This window comes from Dipodomys spectabilis, unplaced genomic scaffold (assembly GCF_019054845.1).
Source record: "Dipodomys spectabilis isolate Male_0828 unplaced genomic scaffold, ASM1905484v1 ptg000802l, whole genome shotgun sequence".
Classification (NCBI taxonomy): Eukaryota; Metazoa; Chordata; class Mammalia; order Rodentia; family Heteromyidae; genus Dipodomys; species Dipodomys spectabilis.
The window spans coordinates 63,625-78,965 of record NW_024871479.1 but is presented as its reverse complement, the minus strand read 5'-3'; the positions used below and the strand labels follow the sequence as shown (position 1 = coordinate 78,965).

Genomic DNA, 15,341 nt, shown 5'->3' with positions numbered 1-15,341 from the left:
GCCGCCGCCGCCGCCGCCGCCGTCACCGTCACCGTCACCCCGTCACCCCGTCGCCCCGCCGCCGCACGCCTCGCCATGTCGGGCTCCCCGGTGAAGCGCCAGAGGATGGAGTCCGCGCTGGACCAGCTCAAGCAGTTCACCACCGTGGTGGCCGACACCGGCGACTTCCACGGTGAGGGCGCCGGGCGGGCCGCGCGGACCCCGGGGTGGGGGCTGCGGGCGGGGCGGGCGCGGGCCGGGCGGGCGGCCCCTCTCCCCTCTCCCCGGCCCCTCTCCCCCGGCCCCTCTCCCCCGACCCCTCTCCCCGGCCCCTCTCCCCCTCTCCCCGACCCCTCTCCCCGGCCCCTCTCCCCCTCTCCCCCGGCCCCTCTCCCCGGCCCCTCTCCCCCTCTCCCCGGCCCCTCTCCCCGGCTCCTCTCCCCGGCCCCTCTCCCCCGGCCCCTCTCCCCGGCCCCTCTCCCCCGGCCCCTCTCCCCGGCCCCTCTCCCCCTCTCCCCCGGCCCCTCTCCCCCGACCCCTCTCCCCCGGCCCCTCTCCCCCGACCCCTCTCCCCCTCTCCCCGGCCCCTCTCCCCCGGCCCCTCTCCCCCTCTCCCCCGGCCCCTCTCCCCGGCCCCTCTCCCCCGGCCCCTCTCCCCCGACCCCTCTCCCCCTCTCCTCGGCCCCTCTCCCCCGGCCCCTCTCCCCCTCTCCTCGGCCCCTCTCCCCCGGCCCCTCTCCCCGGCCCCTCTCCCCCTCTCCTCGGCCCCTCTCCCCCGGCCCCTCTCCCCCTCTCCTCGGCCCCTCTCCCCCGGCCCCTCTCCCCCGACCCCTCTCCCCCTCTCCTCGGCCCCTCTCCCCCGACCCCTCTCCCCCTCTCCTCGGCCCCTCTCCCCCGGCCCCTCTCCCCGGCCCCTCTCCCCCTCTCCTCGGCCCCTCTCCCCCGGCCCCTCTCCCCCTCTCCCCGGCCCCTCTCCCCCGGCCCCTCTCCCCGGCCCCTCTCCCCCTCTCCTCGGCCCCTCTCCCCCGGCCCCTCTCCCCGGCCCCTCTCCCCCGGCCCCTCTCCCCGGCCCCTCTCCCCCGGCCCCTCTCCCCCGGCCCCTCTCCCCGGCCCCTCTCCCCCGGCCCCCTCTCCCCCGGCCCCTCTCCCCGGCCCCTCTCCCCCGGCCCCCTCTCCCCCGGCCCCTCTCCCCCTCTCCCCCGGCCCCTCTCCCCGGCCCCTCTCCCCCGGCCCCTCTCCCCGTTGAGCCCCAAGACTGGCACCAAAACCAAAAAGAAACAACTTTCTCTCATGGTTGTAATCCTAGCTACTCAAGAGATTTCCTGACCAGCCTGGTCAGGAAAATCCATGACTTAAAAGTAACACCAGTGGAGCTGTAGCTGCTAGCCTTGAGCAAGAAAGTTTGGAACAGCCCCAGACCCCCAGTTCAAGCCCCCAAATAGACAGACTGATACAAGCTATATACAGTGATCAGGGTTGAACTGTTTTCTGAGTGAAGGTTCTTAACTCTCTAGGAGGACTCTGAAAATAGAATCCAAGCTTCTGTTCTGTTCTTAGAATCCCCGGAACGACCCTGTATGTGTATGTGAGTGTGTGGGTGCTGGAGGTCAGCCCAGGGTGTCACTGAACTGTGGTCACACCCTCGTTTTTGTTTTCTACTGTACTTAAAAATAGTTGCTAAAAGCAGATTCACTTTTTCAAGAGATGTGGTAATTTTTGTTTTGTTTTTGTCAGTTGTGGGGCTTGAACTCTGGGTCTGGGCCCTGTCTCTCAGCTCTTCAGCTCAAAGACAGTGCTCTACCACTTGAGCCTCAGTGCCACTTCCAGCTTTTTCTGCTTATGTGGTGCTGAGGAATTGAACCCAGGGCCTCATGCATGTGAGGCAAGCGCTCTACCACTGAGCCACCTTCCCAGCCCCAGAGATACGATAATTTTATACAATGAAATACTACCTTTTCTACTCAGTGGATTCTGGCATACTTCAACAAGCACACTTTTTTCCTACCTTCTTTCGTAATAATTACAGACTCAAAGAAGTTACAAAATTAGCCCACAGAACCCAAGAGCCCTTTGCCCCGTTTCCAGTTATATCCAAATCAGGAAGTGAGCTCTAGCGTGAGCCGTGCTACCTTCGGACCTGGCTCAGTGCCCGTTTTCAACCTGCCCCAGAGGTCTCATTTGTAGATTTGTGTTAACGCCAGGACACTGGTGTTTTGTTAACAGAGATCTCGAACTCTTGAGGGACAACCCTTAATTTCTTCTCCATTGCTATAATTTTGTTTTTAAAGGACACTGAAAATACGAATCTGTCAAATAAGCATGCGGAACCTGCCCATTTCCTGGTCTGATTGGCAGCTGGACAATGATGACTGTGCATCTGCTCTTCAGGGCACATTCTGTCACTGGGCCTAGATGAGGGCCTCTCTTTACTGCTTAGCTTCCATGGGAAGTCACGGGTCCTTGACATCCACTCAGGAAAACAGTTTCAGAGTGTCTCACCAAAAAGAACCTCACAAGATGAAAATCCTTGCTCACAAAGTGAGTAGGGATTACCATTTCAAAATGACAGGTTTAGATAGACCCATTTTTTTTTTATTTTTTTGGGTCTGGTCATGGGGCCTGAACTCTGGGCCTGGGCTCTGTCCCTCAGCTCTTCAGCTCAAGGCTAGCGCTCTACCACTTGAGCCACAGTGCTACTTCCAGCTTTTTTCTTTTTGCTTATGTGGTGCTGAAAATCGAACCCAGGGCCTCATGCATGCAAGGCAAGCGCTCTACTACTGAGCCACCTTCCCAGCCCCCCTTCCATATTTTAAAGAGAAAGCAGATTTAGGTAGCTCTTCTGTGCCCTATTATTTTTGGGGGTGGGGTGGGGTGTCCGACAGGGGGCTTGAACTCTGAGCCTAGGCACTGTCCCTGAGCTCTTCAGCTTAAGGTAAGTGCTGCACGGCTTGAGCCACAGCACCACTTCCCCCATTCTTGTAATTTAACATTAAAAAAGAAGAGTGGTGGCATAGGATCTCTTCTGCTTTTTTCAGGTCACTTCCTGGTTTTCACTTTTGAAGCTAGCTCTTTTGATACTGGTTAAAAGGAATATAATTTTGAGGCTGGGAACATGGCTTAGTGGTAGAGTGCTTGCCTAGCATGCATGAAACCCTGGCTTTGATTCCACAGTACCACATAAACAGAAAAAGCCAGAAGTAGGGCTGTGGTTCAAGTGGTAGAGAGCTAGTCTTGAGCAAAACAAGCTCAGGGACAGCGCCTGGGCCCTAAGTTCAAGCTCCCCAGGACTGGCAAAAATAATAATAATAATAATTTCCCTCTCTTCTCTTCTGTCTACTTCTGCCTCAATTCCAGGTCAAGCCCGAATGCCTTTTCTGAATTCCTGAGAAAGAATAATCCCCTGTGGTGTCTTGTTTCTTACTCTGCACCAGTGTGCCCCCTGGTGGGCAGTAGGGAGTTCTCCGGGCTTCACAGTTGGACTCCAAGTGGAATTTCTGAAAGTCGGTTCTGGGTTTCTCTTTGTTTGTTGTTATTTTTCAGTACTGAGTTTGAACCCAAGAGCTTGGGCTTGCTTAGCTGGCATTCTACAACTTCTTTTTTTTTTTTTTCTAGGGCTTGAACTCTGGGCCTGGGCGCTGTCCCTCAGCTCTTCAGCTCAAGGCGAGCTCTCTACCACTTGAGCCACAGCGCCACTTCTGGTTTTCTGGTGGTTAATTAGAGATAAGAGTCTTATAGAGTTTCCTGCCTGGGCTGGCTTTGATCCTCGATCCTCTGATCTCAGCCTCCTGAGTAACTGGGATGACAGGCGTGAGCCACTGGTGTCTGGCCGTTCTGCAACTTTTGCCATGCCTTCAGCACTGCTTTCAGATGGTTGTTTTGCAGCCTTTACTGCCCAGGCTGGCTTGAAGCTATATCCTCCGGATCTTAGCCTCCTGAGTAGCTAGGATAACCAGTACTCAGCTGAAAGTCATCTCTTTTAGAAGCTGGTTTATTCCCTAGGATATAGTCTTGTTTTGTTTTGAAACAAGCTCTTGCTATAAAGTCCAGGCTGGCCTTGAACTCTTTGTTTTTCTACCTTAGGTATTACAGATGTATACCAATAACTCTGGCATGGATATCTAGTCTCCTGTGTGTGTGAGTGTGTGTGTACGTGTGTACATGTATACATGTATGTGTGCTGGTCCTGGGGCTTGTGTATGCCTGGGTGCTGCCCTTGAGCTTTTGTGCTCAAGGCTCACAATCTACCACTTGAGCCACAGCTCCACTTCTGGCCTTTGGGTGGTTAATTAAAGTCAGGATCTGGTGGGCTGGGAAGGTGGCTCAGTGGTAGAGCGCTTGCCTTGCATGCCTGAGGCCCTGGGTTCGACTCCCCAGCACTACATAAGCAAAAAGGAAAAAAGCCGGAAGTGGCGCTGTGGCTCAAGTGGTAGAGCGCCAGCCTTGAGCTGAAGAGCTGAGGGACAGTGCCCAGGCCCAGAGTTCAGGCCCACAACCAGACCCAAAAAAAAAAAAAGTCAGGATCTGCTGGACTTTCCTGCCCATGCTGGCTTCAAACTTCAGTCCTCAGATCTCAGCATACTGAGTAGGATTACAAATATGAGCCAGCAGCACCTACCTGGCTGAATGCCTAGTCTTGATTGCTGTTGTAGTACTGTGCAGACAACTACCTGTTGACTAGCCTGTGAAGGGAGGTGTAGTTTCAAGTCAAAGAAAATGCTCTACTTTCTGCTGGAACTTAGGGGACGGAAGATTTATTTATTTATTTACTTACTTATTTGGTTGTAGGGCCTGAACTCTGGGCCTGGGCACTGTCCCTTAGCTCTTCAGCTCAAGGCTAGCGCTCTACCACTTGAGCCACAATGCTACTTCCAGCTTTCTGAGTGGCTAATTGGAGGTAAGAGTCTCAGGCATTTTCTGCCCGGGCTGGCTTTGAACTGCGATCATCAGATCTCAGCTTCCCAAGTAGCTAGGATTACAGGCGTGAGCCACCAATGCTAGGCCGGAAGACTTTTTTTGACTCTTGGTTTCAGTCCATCATGGCAGGCAGGCTGTGGTGGATTGATCAGAGCAGCTGACAGCAGGAGGATGAACGGAAACAGAGAGAATCCTTGTATCTCTGGCTTCCTCCATTGCCTTTTAGTCCATGTGGACCCTGGGCTATTGGATAGCACTACCTGTTCAGGGTGGGTCTTCCCCCATAGTTAAACCTCTAGAACCTCTTCACATACACTCCTAGAAATACCCTCGATCTAATCAATTGACTATGAAGGCTAACCATGCAGATGCTTCTGCCTGTAATTACAGCTACTTAGGCTGGGTCAAGGTTCAAGAGGCTCTCATCTCCAATTAACCAAAAGTCAGAAGTGGAAGTAGAGGCTGGGAAGGTGGCTCAGTGGTAGAGTGCTTGCCTCACATGCATGAGGCCCTGGGTTCGATTCCTCAGCACCACATAAGCAGCAAAAGCCACAAGTAGTGCTGTGGCTCAAGTGGTAGAGCGCTTGTCTTGAGCTGAAGAGCTGAGGGACAGTGCCCAGGCCCAGAGTTCAAGACCCATGACCAAAAAAAAAAAGTGGAAGTGTAGCTCAAGTGGTAGAGCTCCAGCCTCGTTAAGAGCAAGAATGTGAGGCCCTGCGTTCAAGCCTCGGTAGGGCAGATACACACAAATCATCAGGATGAGGCTATATAGGTCAGTGGTACAAACTTTGCCTAGCATAGCAAGGGTCTCGGTTTTTGGACCAAGCACCATACCTCCCACCAAAAAAACAGAATCCTCACACTTGGTATTTTTTTCAATTGCTGGGAGGATTTTATATTCCCACAGGTTTACATTATATTCCAATCACTCTCAGCCACTCTGGATCCCCATATCACAGCTGCTTTTAAATTTTTTTCTCTAGCCATAGATGAGTACAAGCCACAGGATGCCACCACCAACCCGTCCCTGATTCTGGCTGCAGCACAGATGCCTGCCTACCAAGAACTGGTGGAGGAAGCCATTGCCTATGGCAAGAAGCTGGGTGGGTAAGTGCTCAGCGCCCTCCCCCCCCTCCCCCAACCTCACTAGTCTAACTGCCCTGCCCAATACCGTCTTTCCCTGTTTATTAAAGTGTAAATCAGCTGGGCTCAGGTGGCTCACGCCTGTCATCCTAACTACTCAGGAGCCTGAGATCTGAGGACCATGTTTCAAAGCCAGCCTGGGCAGGAAAGTCCGTGAGACTTTTTTTCCCCCCAGTCATGGGGCCTAACTCTGGGCCTGCGCGCTGTCCCTCAGCTCAAAGCTAGTGCTCTCACTTTAGCCACAGCACCACTTCTGGCTTTTTCTGCTTATGTGCTGCTGAGGAATCGAACCCAGGGCCTTAGGCATGCAAGGCAAGTACTTCACCACTGAGCCACCTTCCCAGCCCTGTCTGTGAGACTCTTATCTCCAGTTAACCACCAGAAAACTGGAAGTGGAGCTGTGGCTCTAAGTGGTAGAACGTTAGCTTTGAGTAAAAGAGCTCAGGGACAGTGCCTAGGCCCCGAGTTCAATCCCCATGACCAGTAAATCAAAAGAAGTGTAAGTCAGGTGGAATAAATTGTCCCGTTGTGGAGGCAGGGCTCAGAGCCTTGCTGAGAACCTGCAGCCTGCATCGCAGAGTGCCTGCAGCGCCCCAGTGCCCGAGCTGTGGAGATCCTGCGCTTGAGACGCCGCTGCTCTGTCTTCTCGTGGGCATTTGTTAGATTGTTGTTTTCATTTTTATTTTTGGTTGGTAATTGGGCTTGAACTTGGGTCCTGGGTGCTGTTCTTGCTCTTTTGCTAAAGGCTAGCACTCTACCACTTTGAGCCACAGCTCTACTTCTGATTTTCTGGTGGTTATTTGGAGATAAGAGTCTTCATGGACTTTCCTGCCTGGGCTAACTTTGAACCATGATCCTCAGATCTCAGCCTCCTGAGTAGCTAGGATTACAGTCATGAACCACCAATACCCAGCCAATTAGTTTATTCTTTTTTTTTTTTTTTTTGGGGGGGGGGTCCAGTCTTAGGGCCTGAACTCTGGGCCTATGCACTGTCCCTCAGCTCTTCAGCTCAAGGCTAGCGCTCTGCTTTATTCTTTTTGCTTATGTGGTGCTGAGGAATTGAACCCAGGGCCTCATGCATGCAAGGCAAGCGCTCTACCACTGAGCCACCTTCCCAGCCCAGTTAGTTTATTCTTTTGGCAATACTTAGGCTTGAATATAGGTCCTTGAACTATCCAGGTAGGTGCTCTATCACCTGATGCATGTCCCTAACCCTTTTTCTCTTGTTTGTTTTTGTGGTCAGTCATGTGTCTTGAACTCTGGGCCTGGGCGCCGTCCCTCAGCTCTTCAGCTCAAGGCGAGCGCTCTACCACTTGAGCCACAGCACCACTTCCGGTTTTCTGGTAGTTAATTGGAGATAAGAGTCTCACGGCCTTTCCTACCTAGGCTGGCTTTGAACTGTGATCCTCAGATCTCAACCTCTTGAGTGGCTAGGATGACAGGTGTGAGCCACCAGCACCCAAGTTTTTTTTTTCCTTCCCCCTCTTTTGTGGGGCTTAAACTCAGCCTGGAGGCTGTCCCTGAGTCTCTTTGTAGTGCTCTACCACTTGAGCCAGGGCCTCATACTTTTGCAGAGAAGGCACTTTACCACTTGAGCCATGCCTTCAGCCAGTTTTCATTTTCTAGACTCCATTTTTATTTTCTTCAGGCGATTATGCCTGAGAGGGCGTGTGGTCTGGGCAGGAGTGGGTCTAGTAGCATTTTCCTTGGAGCGCAGCTGCTCTGCATAGTGCCTGTAGCCCCTGCCTTCCTGACCACAGCCAGATTTCCTCTCCTCTCATGGTTGTCCTGGAGTTGTGTGGCTGTGGCACCTGGGCTCCCACAGGTCATCAGGTTCTGCTCCGGCAGCTGGCCCCTAGGTTGGAAGGGTCGCGGATGCAGGCGCACCGTGTGCATGAGGGGATGGCACCTCACCTTGGGACTCATGTGGGATTAGTAGCTGCACCTCATCTGTTATCTGCCCAGGCAACTTGGGAGAGACTGAAAAGAGCTTCCAAGTCAGGTTTTATTGAGGTCCAATTTATATGATCACACTGCAGTTGAAAGTTGGCAAAATGTGAGAATACACTGCTGCAGGGCATCTATCCCAACTGTGTGCCCCTTCCTGTTCCCATATCCCCACCTCTAACCGTTCATATATGGATGTATGAACGTATATGTGTATTTGTGTGTGTGTGTGTGCTGGTCCTGCAGCTTCAACTCAGGGACAGGGCCTGGGTACTGACCTTGCTGACTCTTTTTTGTTCAAGGCTAGTGCTCTGCTACTTGAGCCACAGCTCTACTTGCAGCTTTTTTTTTTTTGCCAGTCCTGGGGCTTGAACTCAGGGCCTGGGCACTGTCCCTGAGCTGCTTTTGCTCAAGGCTAGCGCTGTGTCCAGGCACACCTGTAAATCCTACTCAGGAGGCTGAGATCAGAGAGTAGCAGTTTGAAGCCAGCCTGGGCAGGAAGGCCTGTAAAAACTTCTCTCTCCAAATGGTTGAAAGTGGTAGAGTACTAGCCTTGAGCAAAAAAAGTTCAGGGACAGCACCCAAGCCTACAGTTCAAGCCCCATGACCAGCACAAAAACAAAAGGGAGTGGGGGGTTGGGGGCGAGCACTCTACCACTTGATCCACAATGCCACTTCCATCTTCTTCTGTGTATGTGGTACTGAGGAATAGAACCCAGGGCTTCATGCACGCCAGACAAGCATTCTACCACCAAGCCACATTCCCAGCCCCTTCTGAGCTTGGGCGCTGTCCCTGCGCTCTTCAGCTCAAGGCGAGCGTCTACTACTTGAGCCACAGCGCCACTTCGGTTTTCTAGTGGTTTATTGGAGATGAGAGTCTCAAGCACTTTCCTGCCCGGGCTGGCTTTGAACCATGATCCTCAGAGCTCAGCCTCCTGAGTAACTAGGATTAGATTACAGGTGTGAGCCACCGGTGCCCTGCTTCTACTTTCTTAAACATATATAATTTCTCTGGGAAAGGTCATTAGTTTTGCAAGTGCCAAAATAGAGGGTTTGGGCTTGGGAAATGAGAGAGCTGTGAAGATAGACAATGGTAGTGGTGATGTTTCACAGCAGTTTGAACTGCTCAGTGCTGTTCACTTGAAGTGGTCAAGACAGTCAATTTTGTGGTGTAGATGTTTTGGTATTTTGAGACAGTCTGGTGTATAGTCCAGGCTTGCCTGGAAGTCCTGTTCCATCTGCCTTGACCTCTACTGCTGGGATTATAGGTGTTACCATCTTGCTGAGCTAAAACATTGTAGAGAAAAAGAAAGAGGAAAGACACTTTGCAAAAGAATCCAGAATTTGTTTTGTAGGCTTCTGTGAAACCTCCAAGTTCTTGTTTTTTTTCCCTACTCTGAATTTCAGGCCACAAGAAGACCAGATTAAAAATGCTATGGATAAACTTTTCGTGTTGTTTGGAGCAGAAATACTGAAGAAGATTCCAGGCCGTGTATCCACAGAAGTAGACGCCAGGTAGGTGTGAGAGGGCAGGAAGGCTGCCGCCCCCTTCAGCATCTATGCTTTAGGAAGATAACTTTTTTTCCTTTTTGTTTTGGTGCCAGCCCTGTGGTTTGAATTAAGGGCCTGAGCATTGTGCTTGTTTTTGTTTTTTTTTTTTTTTTTGCTCAAGGCTAGTGCCCTCTACCACTTGAATCACAGGCTCCACTTCTGGCTTTTTTTTTTTTTTTTTTTTTAAAGCATACTTATATCTTCTTATATGAAATAAGAAGACCACACTTTATTTTTATTTTTTTTTATTTTTTATTTTTGCTTATGTGGTGCTGAGGAATCGAACCCAGGGCCTCTGGCATGCAAGGCAAGCGCTCTACCACTGAGCCAACTTCCCAGCCCGACTTCTGGCTTTTTTTGTAGTTAGTTGGTAGTAAGTATGTCATAGACTTTTCTGCCTGGGCTTGGCTTCCAGCCATGGTCCTCAGATCTCAACCTCCTGAGTTGCCAGGATTACAGGCTTGAACTCTGGGCCTGAGCTCTGTCCCTCAGCTCTTCAGCTCAAGGTGAGCGCGGCACTTCTGGTTTTGAGTGGTTCATTGGAGATAAAAGTCTGATAGACTTTCATGCCCAAGCTGGCTTTGACTGTGATCCTTGGATCTCAGCCTCCTGAGTAGCTTGGATTTCAGGCAGGAGACACCGACGCCTGGTGGTAATTGATCTTTTGAGATGCCTGCTGCTATCCAAATGTCCTGGAGCTTCCTGCCTGCCTATTAACTGATCATTAGTCTGTCTTCATGAACATAATACCGAGCAATTCTGGCCTTGAGGTCAGACTCCTAAGATCAGTCCTGAGTGGGCTGTGCTCAGAGCAGGGCAGGCACGCTGCAGCCAGTACGCTCTTCCTTGGATCACCCTGACACATCCTCCCTCAGGCTGTCTTTCGATAAGGATGCAATGGTGGCCCGAGCCAGACGCCTCATCGAGCTCTATGAGGATGCTGGAATCAACAAGGACAGGATTCTCATCAAGCTGTCCTCAACCTGGGAGGGAATTCAGGCTGGAAAGTAAGTGTCCACTGCCAGGAAGGGGCGGTCTCATTCTACCTGTTTCTGGGGGCCAATCCTTACCTCCACTCAGGTGGATCCGTAGAGTGTCCCTTTAGACCAGCCAGGAGGAAGGAAAGGCATCCTTATCAGCCGTAGACTTTGCCACTCACGTCTCTCCTGCTCCATGAAGCTAAGCTTCCATAATTTTCATTTATTATTTGTTTTGAGCTGGTACAGGGCCTCAAACTCAGGGTCTCATCGTGCTCAAGCTTGACGTTTTTACTCTCCCATTTGAGCCATACCTCCACTTCTAGCTATTTCTGATTACTTGGAGAAAAGGTTCTCTTGAATTTGTCAGGTCTGGCCTTGAACTGGGATCCTCAGATCTCAGCTTCCTGAGTGACAGGGATTATGGCTGTAAGCCACTGGTGCCCAACTTTTGCATAGTAAGATCATAGAAAATTATTACATGAATTACATGCTCAGAGCAGAAGAGACTGAAAATTCAAAAACAAAGTAAAACTTTGCTGATAGCCAGTACTCTGCCTCGGGCGCTGGAGTGACCGGGCACACAGGAAACCTGAGGTCTCCTCTTGCATCTGCCCAGCCTGTTTGTTCCCTGCTTGTTCCTCTCCGTGTCCTGGGTGCTGTTCCCCCATGCTGCAGGGACAGCCTTAATTGAGACACTGGAGTGGCCACACAGCCCCGGGGAGAGAACTTGTGGCCGCAGCAACCTCTGCTTGGCAGTATTCACACCAGAGACATGGCACAACAGGCTCTGATGTCTTTGGGGTCCACACTGTCTCCATGGTGATGGGCGTGGGCAACGGTCCAGTATACAGGGAGAAGCTGGGACCATGGGTCTGCTGCAGAGTAGTCTCAGGCAGGGCTAGGGCTCAGCGGTGGTCAGGGATGACACGATGGCTCTGGCCTGAGAGCTAAGCTCCTGGGAGTTGTGGTGCTTTAGAAAAAACAGGGACCTCAGTTGCTTTTGCTCGTTTTGCAATATGAGTGGGATGAAGGAAACCCTGGCAACCTGTAAGCAGTCTCTAGACAGAACCCTGATGAGCAACAAGCCTGGAGGCTGCTACTGCTTTTTTGGTCAGTCATGGGGCTTAAACTCTAGGCCTGGGCGCTGTCCTTCAGCAATTCAGCTCAAGGCAAGAGCTCTACCACTTGAGTCACAGCGCCACTTCTGGCTTTTTCTGTGTATGTGTACTGAGGGCCCAGGCTAAGTTCAAGCCCCACAACCGACCACAAAAAGGAGTCTTCACGACTTTCCTGCTCAGGCTAGCTTTGAGCCAGGATCCTCAGATCTGAGCCTCCTGAGTACCAGCTTGGAGGCTTTTTTTTTTTTTTTTTTTTTGGCCAGTAGTAGGACTTGATCTCAGGTCTGGGTACATCCCTGAGCTTTTGCTCTAGGCTAGTGCTCTGCCACTTGAGCTGAAGCACATCTGGCTTTTTCCACGTGTGTGGTGCTGAGGGATTGAACTCAGGGCTTCAAGCGTGCTAGGCCAGCAGTCCACCACTGAGCCACCTGCCCAGCCCAGGAGGCTTACTCTTAACAGGTGAGTGACGGTTCTGCCCATTCCCTTCCCACCCCACCCCCACAGGGAGCTGGAGGAACGGCACGGTGTCCACTGCAACATGACGCTGCTCTTCTCCTTCGCCCAGGCTGTGGCCTGTGCCGAGGCAGGCGTGACGCTCATTTCCCCCTTTGTGGGGAGAATCCTTGATTGGCACGTGGCAAACACAGACAAGAAAGCCTTTGAGCCCTTGGAGGACCCTGGTGAGCCGCCCCTTTGAAGTCAGAGGGAGGGAGGGTGAGGGAGCCGCCACACCGGTGAGCAGGAGGAGCACCCTGTGCCCCCAAACTGTGCTGGAGGTGCAGGTCAGGGTGGGTCAAGAGGGGCTGGTATTGAGAGCAGAGGGCCTCCTGGAACATGACTGGGTTTCCTCCAGGGGTAAAGAGTGTGACCAAAATCTACAACTACTACAAGAAGTTTGGCTACAAGACCATCGTCATGGGCGCCTCCTTCCGCAACACGGGCGAGATCAAAGCGCTGGCGGGCTGCGACTTCCTCACCATCTCCCCCAAGCTCCTAGGGGAGCTGCTCAAGGACACTGCCAAGCTAACACCCATGCTTTCAGCCAAAGCCGGTAAGCCCCGGGGCCCAGCTGTGGGTGCTGCTGGGCAGACCCGTCCGGCCTCCCCTGGCGATGGGGTGGGCCCCGCAGCAGGGCAGACCTAATGGCTGTCACACACGTCACCAGCGTGGGGACTGAGGAGGCAGGGTGGGCACAGAGCTGCAATGTCCCCTAGCCCAGGCCAGTGACTTGGAGAAGATACACCTGGATGAGAAGGCCTTCCGCTGGCTGCACAATGAGGACCAGATGGCTGTGGAGAAGCTGTCTGATGGGATCCGGAAGTTTGCTGCGGATGCGGGGAAGCTGGAGCGGATGCTGACTGTGAGTGTGGTGGGGGCATGTGGCCCTGCAGGCCAGCCCTGCACTGGGCTTGCTGGCCGGGCCTGAGATTTTGCTGCAGGGATCCTGGGCCCAACACATCTGCCCACCATCAGGAGGCCGGAGATCATCCTAGGGGAATTGTCCTGCCCCACAGCCCTGGGGGAGGGGTGCTGAGGGACTGGCCCTCCAACCAATGCCAGACTTCCTTCTAGGAACGGATGTTCAGCGCAGAGAATGGGAAGTAGTGCAGCACTGAGGCGGGACCCCAGACCTGCATGGCCTTCACGTTCAGGTCTGACTCCACAGGGCTTGTTACAGATTGTTATTTTCAGCTATGGGAGCAGGGATGGTGTTTCTGATTTTATGTAAAATTTTACCTAATGCATTAAAGCAGTCACTTTTCCTGTGCTGTTTCACTTCATTGGGGATGGGGTCAGGAATCCTGAGCTGCCAGGCTGCATCTGGAAACCACATCCCATTTAAAGGGGTGCCCTGTCTGGGACCTCCTCAGTGATTGGGATGCAAGTTTTGGGGTGCATTGTTGGATTGGGGGCATAGGACGGCCCTCCTGTGAGGTTTTAGAGGCACACAGATCTTCAATGTGTTCTGCTCCAGAGACAGCCAAGTTGGGTCTACTAGGCCTCAAACTCGCCCCCCCACCCCCATGCCAGTTCTGTGCTTGAACTCAGGCCTGAGTGCTCTTCCTGAGCCACAAATCCACTTCCGGCTCTTTGGTGGTTAATTGGCAATAAGAGCCTTGAACAGTAATCCTTAATCTCAGTCTCCTCAGTAGGCAGAATTGTGGGCATGCACCATCCATGCCCAGCTACTGTCTGCATTTTTGCTCACTGCTGACAATCTCCCTCTTAAGCTGTATCTCCATTTCTAATCAGTTTTTTTTTTTGTTTTTTGTTTTTCTTTTTTTTGGGGGGGGGGTCCGGTTGTGGGGCCTGAACTCTGGGCATGGGCACTGTCCCTCAGCTTTTCAGCTCAAGGCTAGCGCTTGAGCCACAGTGCCACTTCCGGCTTTTTTTCTTTCTGCTTATATGGTGCTGAGGAATCAAACCCAGGCCTCAGGCATGCAAGGCAAACACTCTACCACTGAGCCACCTTCCCAGCCCCAAAATTCACAAAACTTTAACTTGCAAAAAAAAAAAACTAATTAGGCTGGCTTTGAAATGCAGTCCTTCTATCTCAACTTCTTGGGAAACTGGATCCAAGATCCTCTAGAGCAAGGAAGTGCAGGCTGAGGGCCACTGCCCAGGGGGGCACGGCGCAGAGGCACAAGATCAGGTTTGGCACGGCCAGAAACCAAGGAGCACCTAGGCCCAACAAGGGGCCTCCACCATTTCAAGCCTGTAACCCATGCCAGTCCTGGTCAGAGACCCACATGTTCCCTTCTCAGGGTTCAGGTGTATTTCACCCGAGTTGAGCATGGATCTTACACCAGTAATCCTAGCTACTGAGGAGGCTGAGGTCTATATTCAAAGGACTATATTCCAGCCAGATGGGAGATTCCATCTCAAAAATAATTAGCGAGCCAGGTGTTGGTGACTCATGCCTGTAATCCTAGCTACTCAGGAGGCTGAGATCTGAGGATTGTGGTAAAGCCAGCCCAGGCCCAGGCAGCAAAGTCTTTGAAACTCATCTCCAATAAACCACTCAGAAAACCAGAAGTGGTGCTGTGGATCAAGTGGTAGAATGCTAACCTTGAACTGAAGAGCTGAGGGACAGTGCTTAAGCCCAGAGTTCAAGCCCCATGACCGACCAAAAAAAAACTAGCAAAAAATCAGGTTAGGGGCATGCCTCAAATAGTAGAGCAAACCAGTGGAGCTTAAGGCCCAGAGTTCAAACCTTGCTACCAGGAAAAATAAAATTTAAAGTATTTTTAAAAGGCAAGTAAGAAAACCCAGTTTATTCCTTATGGCCAAATGGCTCACTGTATGGACCACCAGTATGTAGTTGCAACAGAGGCCACGTCATTGAAGGGAGATCACATACCCATTTCTTACTATGACTATACAGACATCCGAATCTGTTCATTCTTCTGAACCATCTCTATTTCTCTTTCGTCAGACTAGCGGTTTGCTCATGAACACACCATGGGCTTGTAGGGAAACCTTCACCTACTCAGCTGCTACTTTTGCTTTCTCTCCTCTTCTCTAGCCTACTTCCCCACCCACAACTCCAGAGAACCAGGCAGTGGTCACAGCCAGGAGCAGAAGCCACTGCACCTCACACTGGCCTCACCCATGAGCTGAACGTGGTCCTAATTCAAGTCCAAACTTCGTCCCCAGGGTGGCAGCATTAGGAGATGGGACTGGGGGGGAGAGGGGGTTGAGCAGGTGG

At 52.3% G+C, this 15,341-nt stretch overlaps 1 protein-coding gene across 1 annotated transcript; it reads left to right on the top strand.

Moving 5' to 3' along the window:
- Positions 1–24: 24 nt before the first annotated feature.
- Positions 25–13,395, top strand: Taldo1 (transaldolase 1). The gene is made up of 8 exons (XM_042673342.1): positions 25–172; positions 5,877–6,000; positions 9,391–9,498; positions 10,410–10,541; positions 12,137–12,312; positions 12,486–12,683; positions 12,847–12,992; positions 13,205–13,395. The coding sequence occupies exons 1-8, from the start codon at positions 76–78 to the stop codon at positions 13,235–13,237; spliced, it is 1,014 nt and encodes a 337-aa protein (XP_042529276.1). The 5' UTR covers positions 25–75; the 3' UTR covers positions 13,238–13,395.
- The last annotated feature ends 1,946 nt before the right edge of the window (positions 13,396–15,341 follow it).

Excerpts from the sequence above, each read along its gene's own strand:
- Taldo1 (XM_042673342.1), top strand. The coding sequence starts at position 76 with ATGTCGGGCTCCCCGGTGAAGCGCCAGAGGATGGAGTCCGCGCTGGAC. Across the intron at positions 9,499-10,409 it reads TCCACAGAAGTAGACGCCAG|GCTGTCTTTCGATAAGGATG; the intron begins GTAGGTGTGAGA and ends ATCCTCCCTCAG. Across the intron at positions 12,313-12,485 it reads TGAGCCCTTGGAGGACCCTG|GGGTAAAGAGTGTGACCAAA; the intron begins GTGAGCCGCCCC and ends GGTTTCCTCCAG.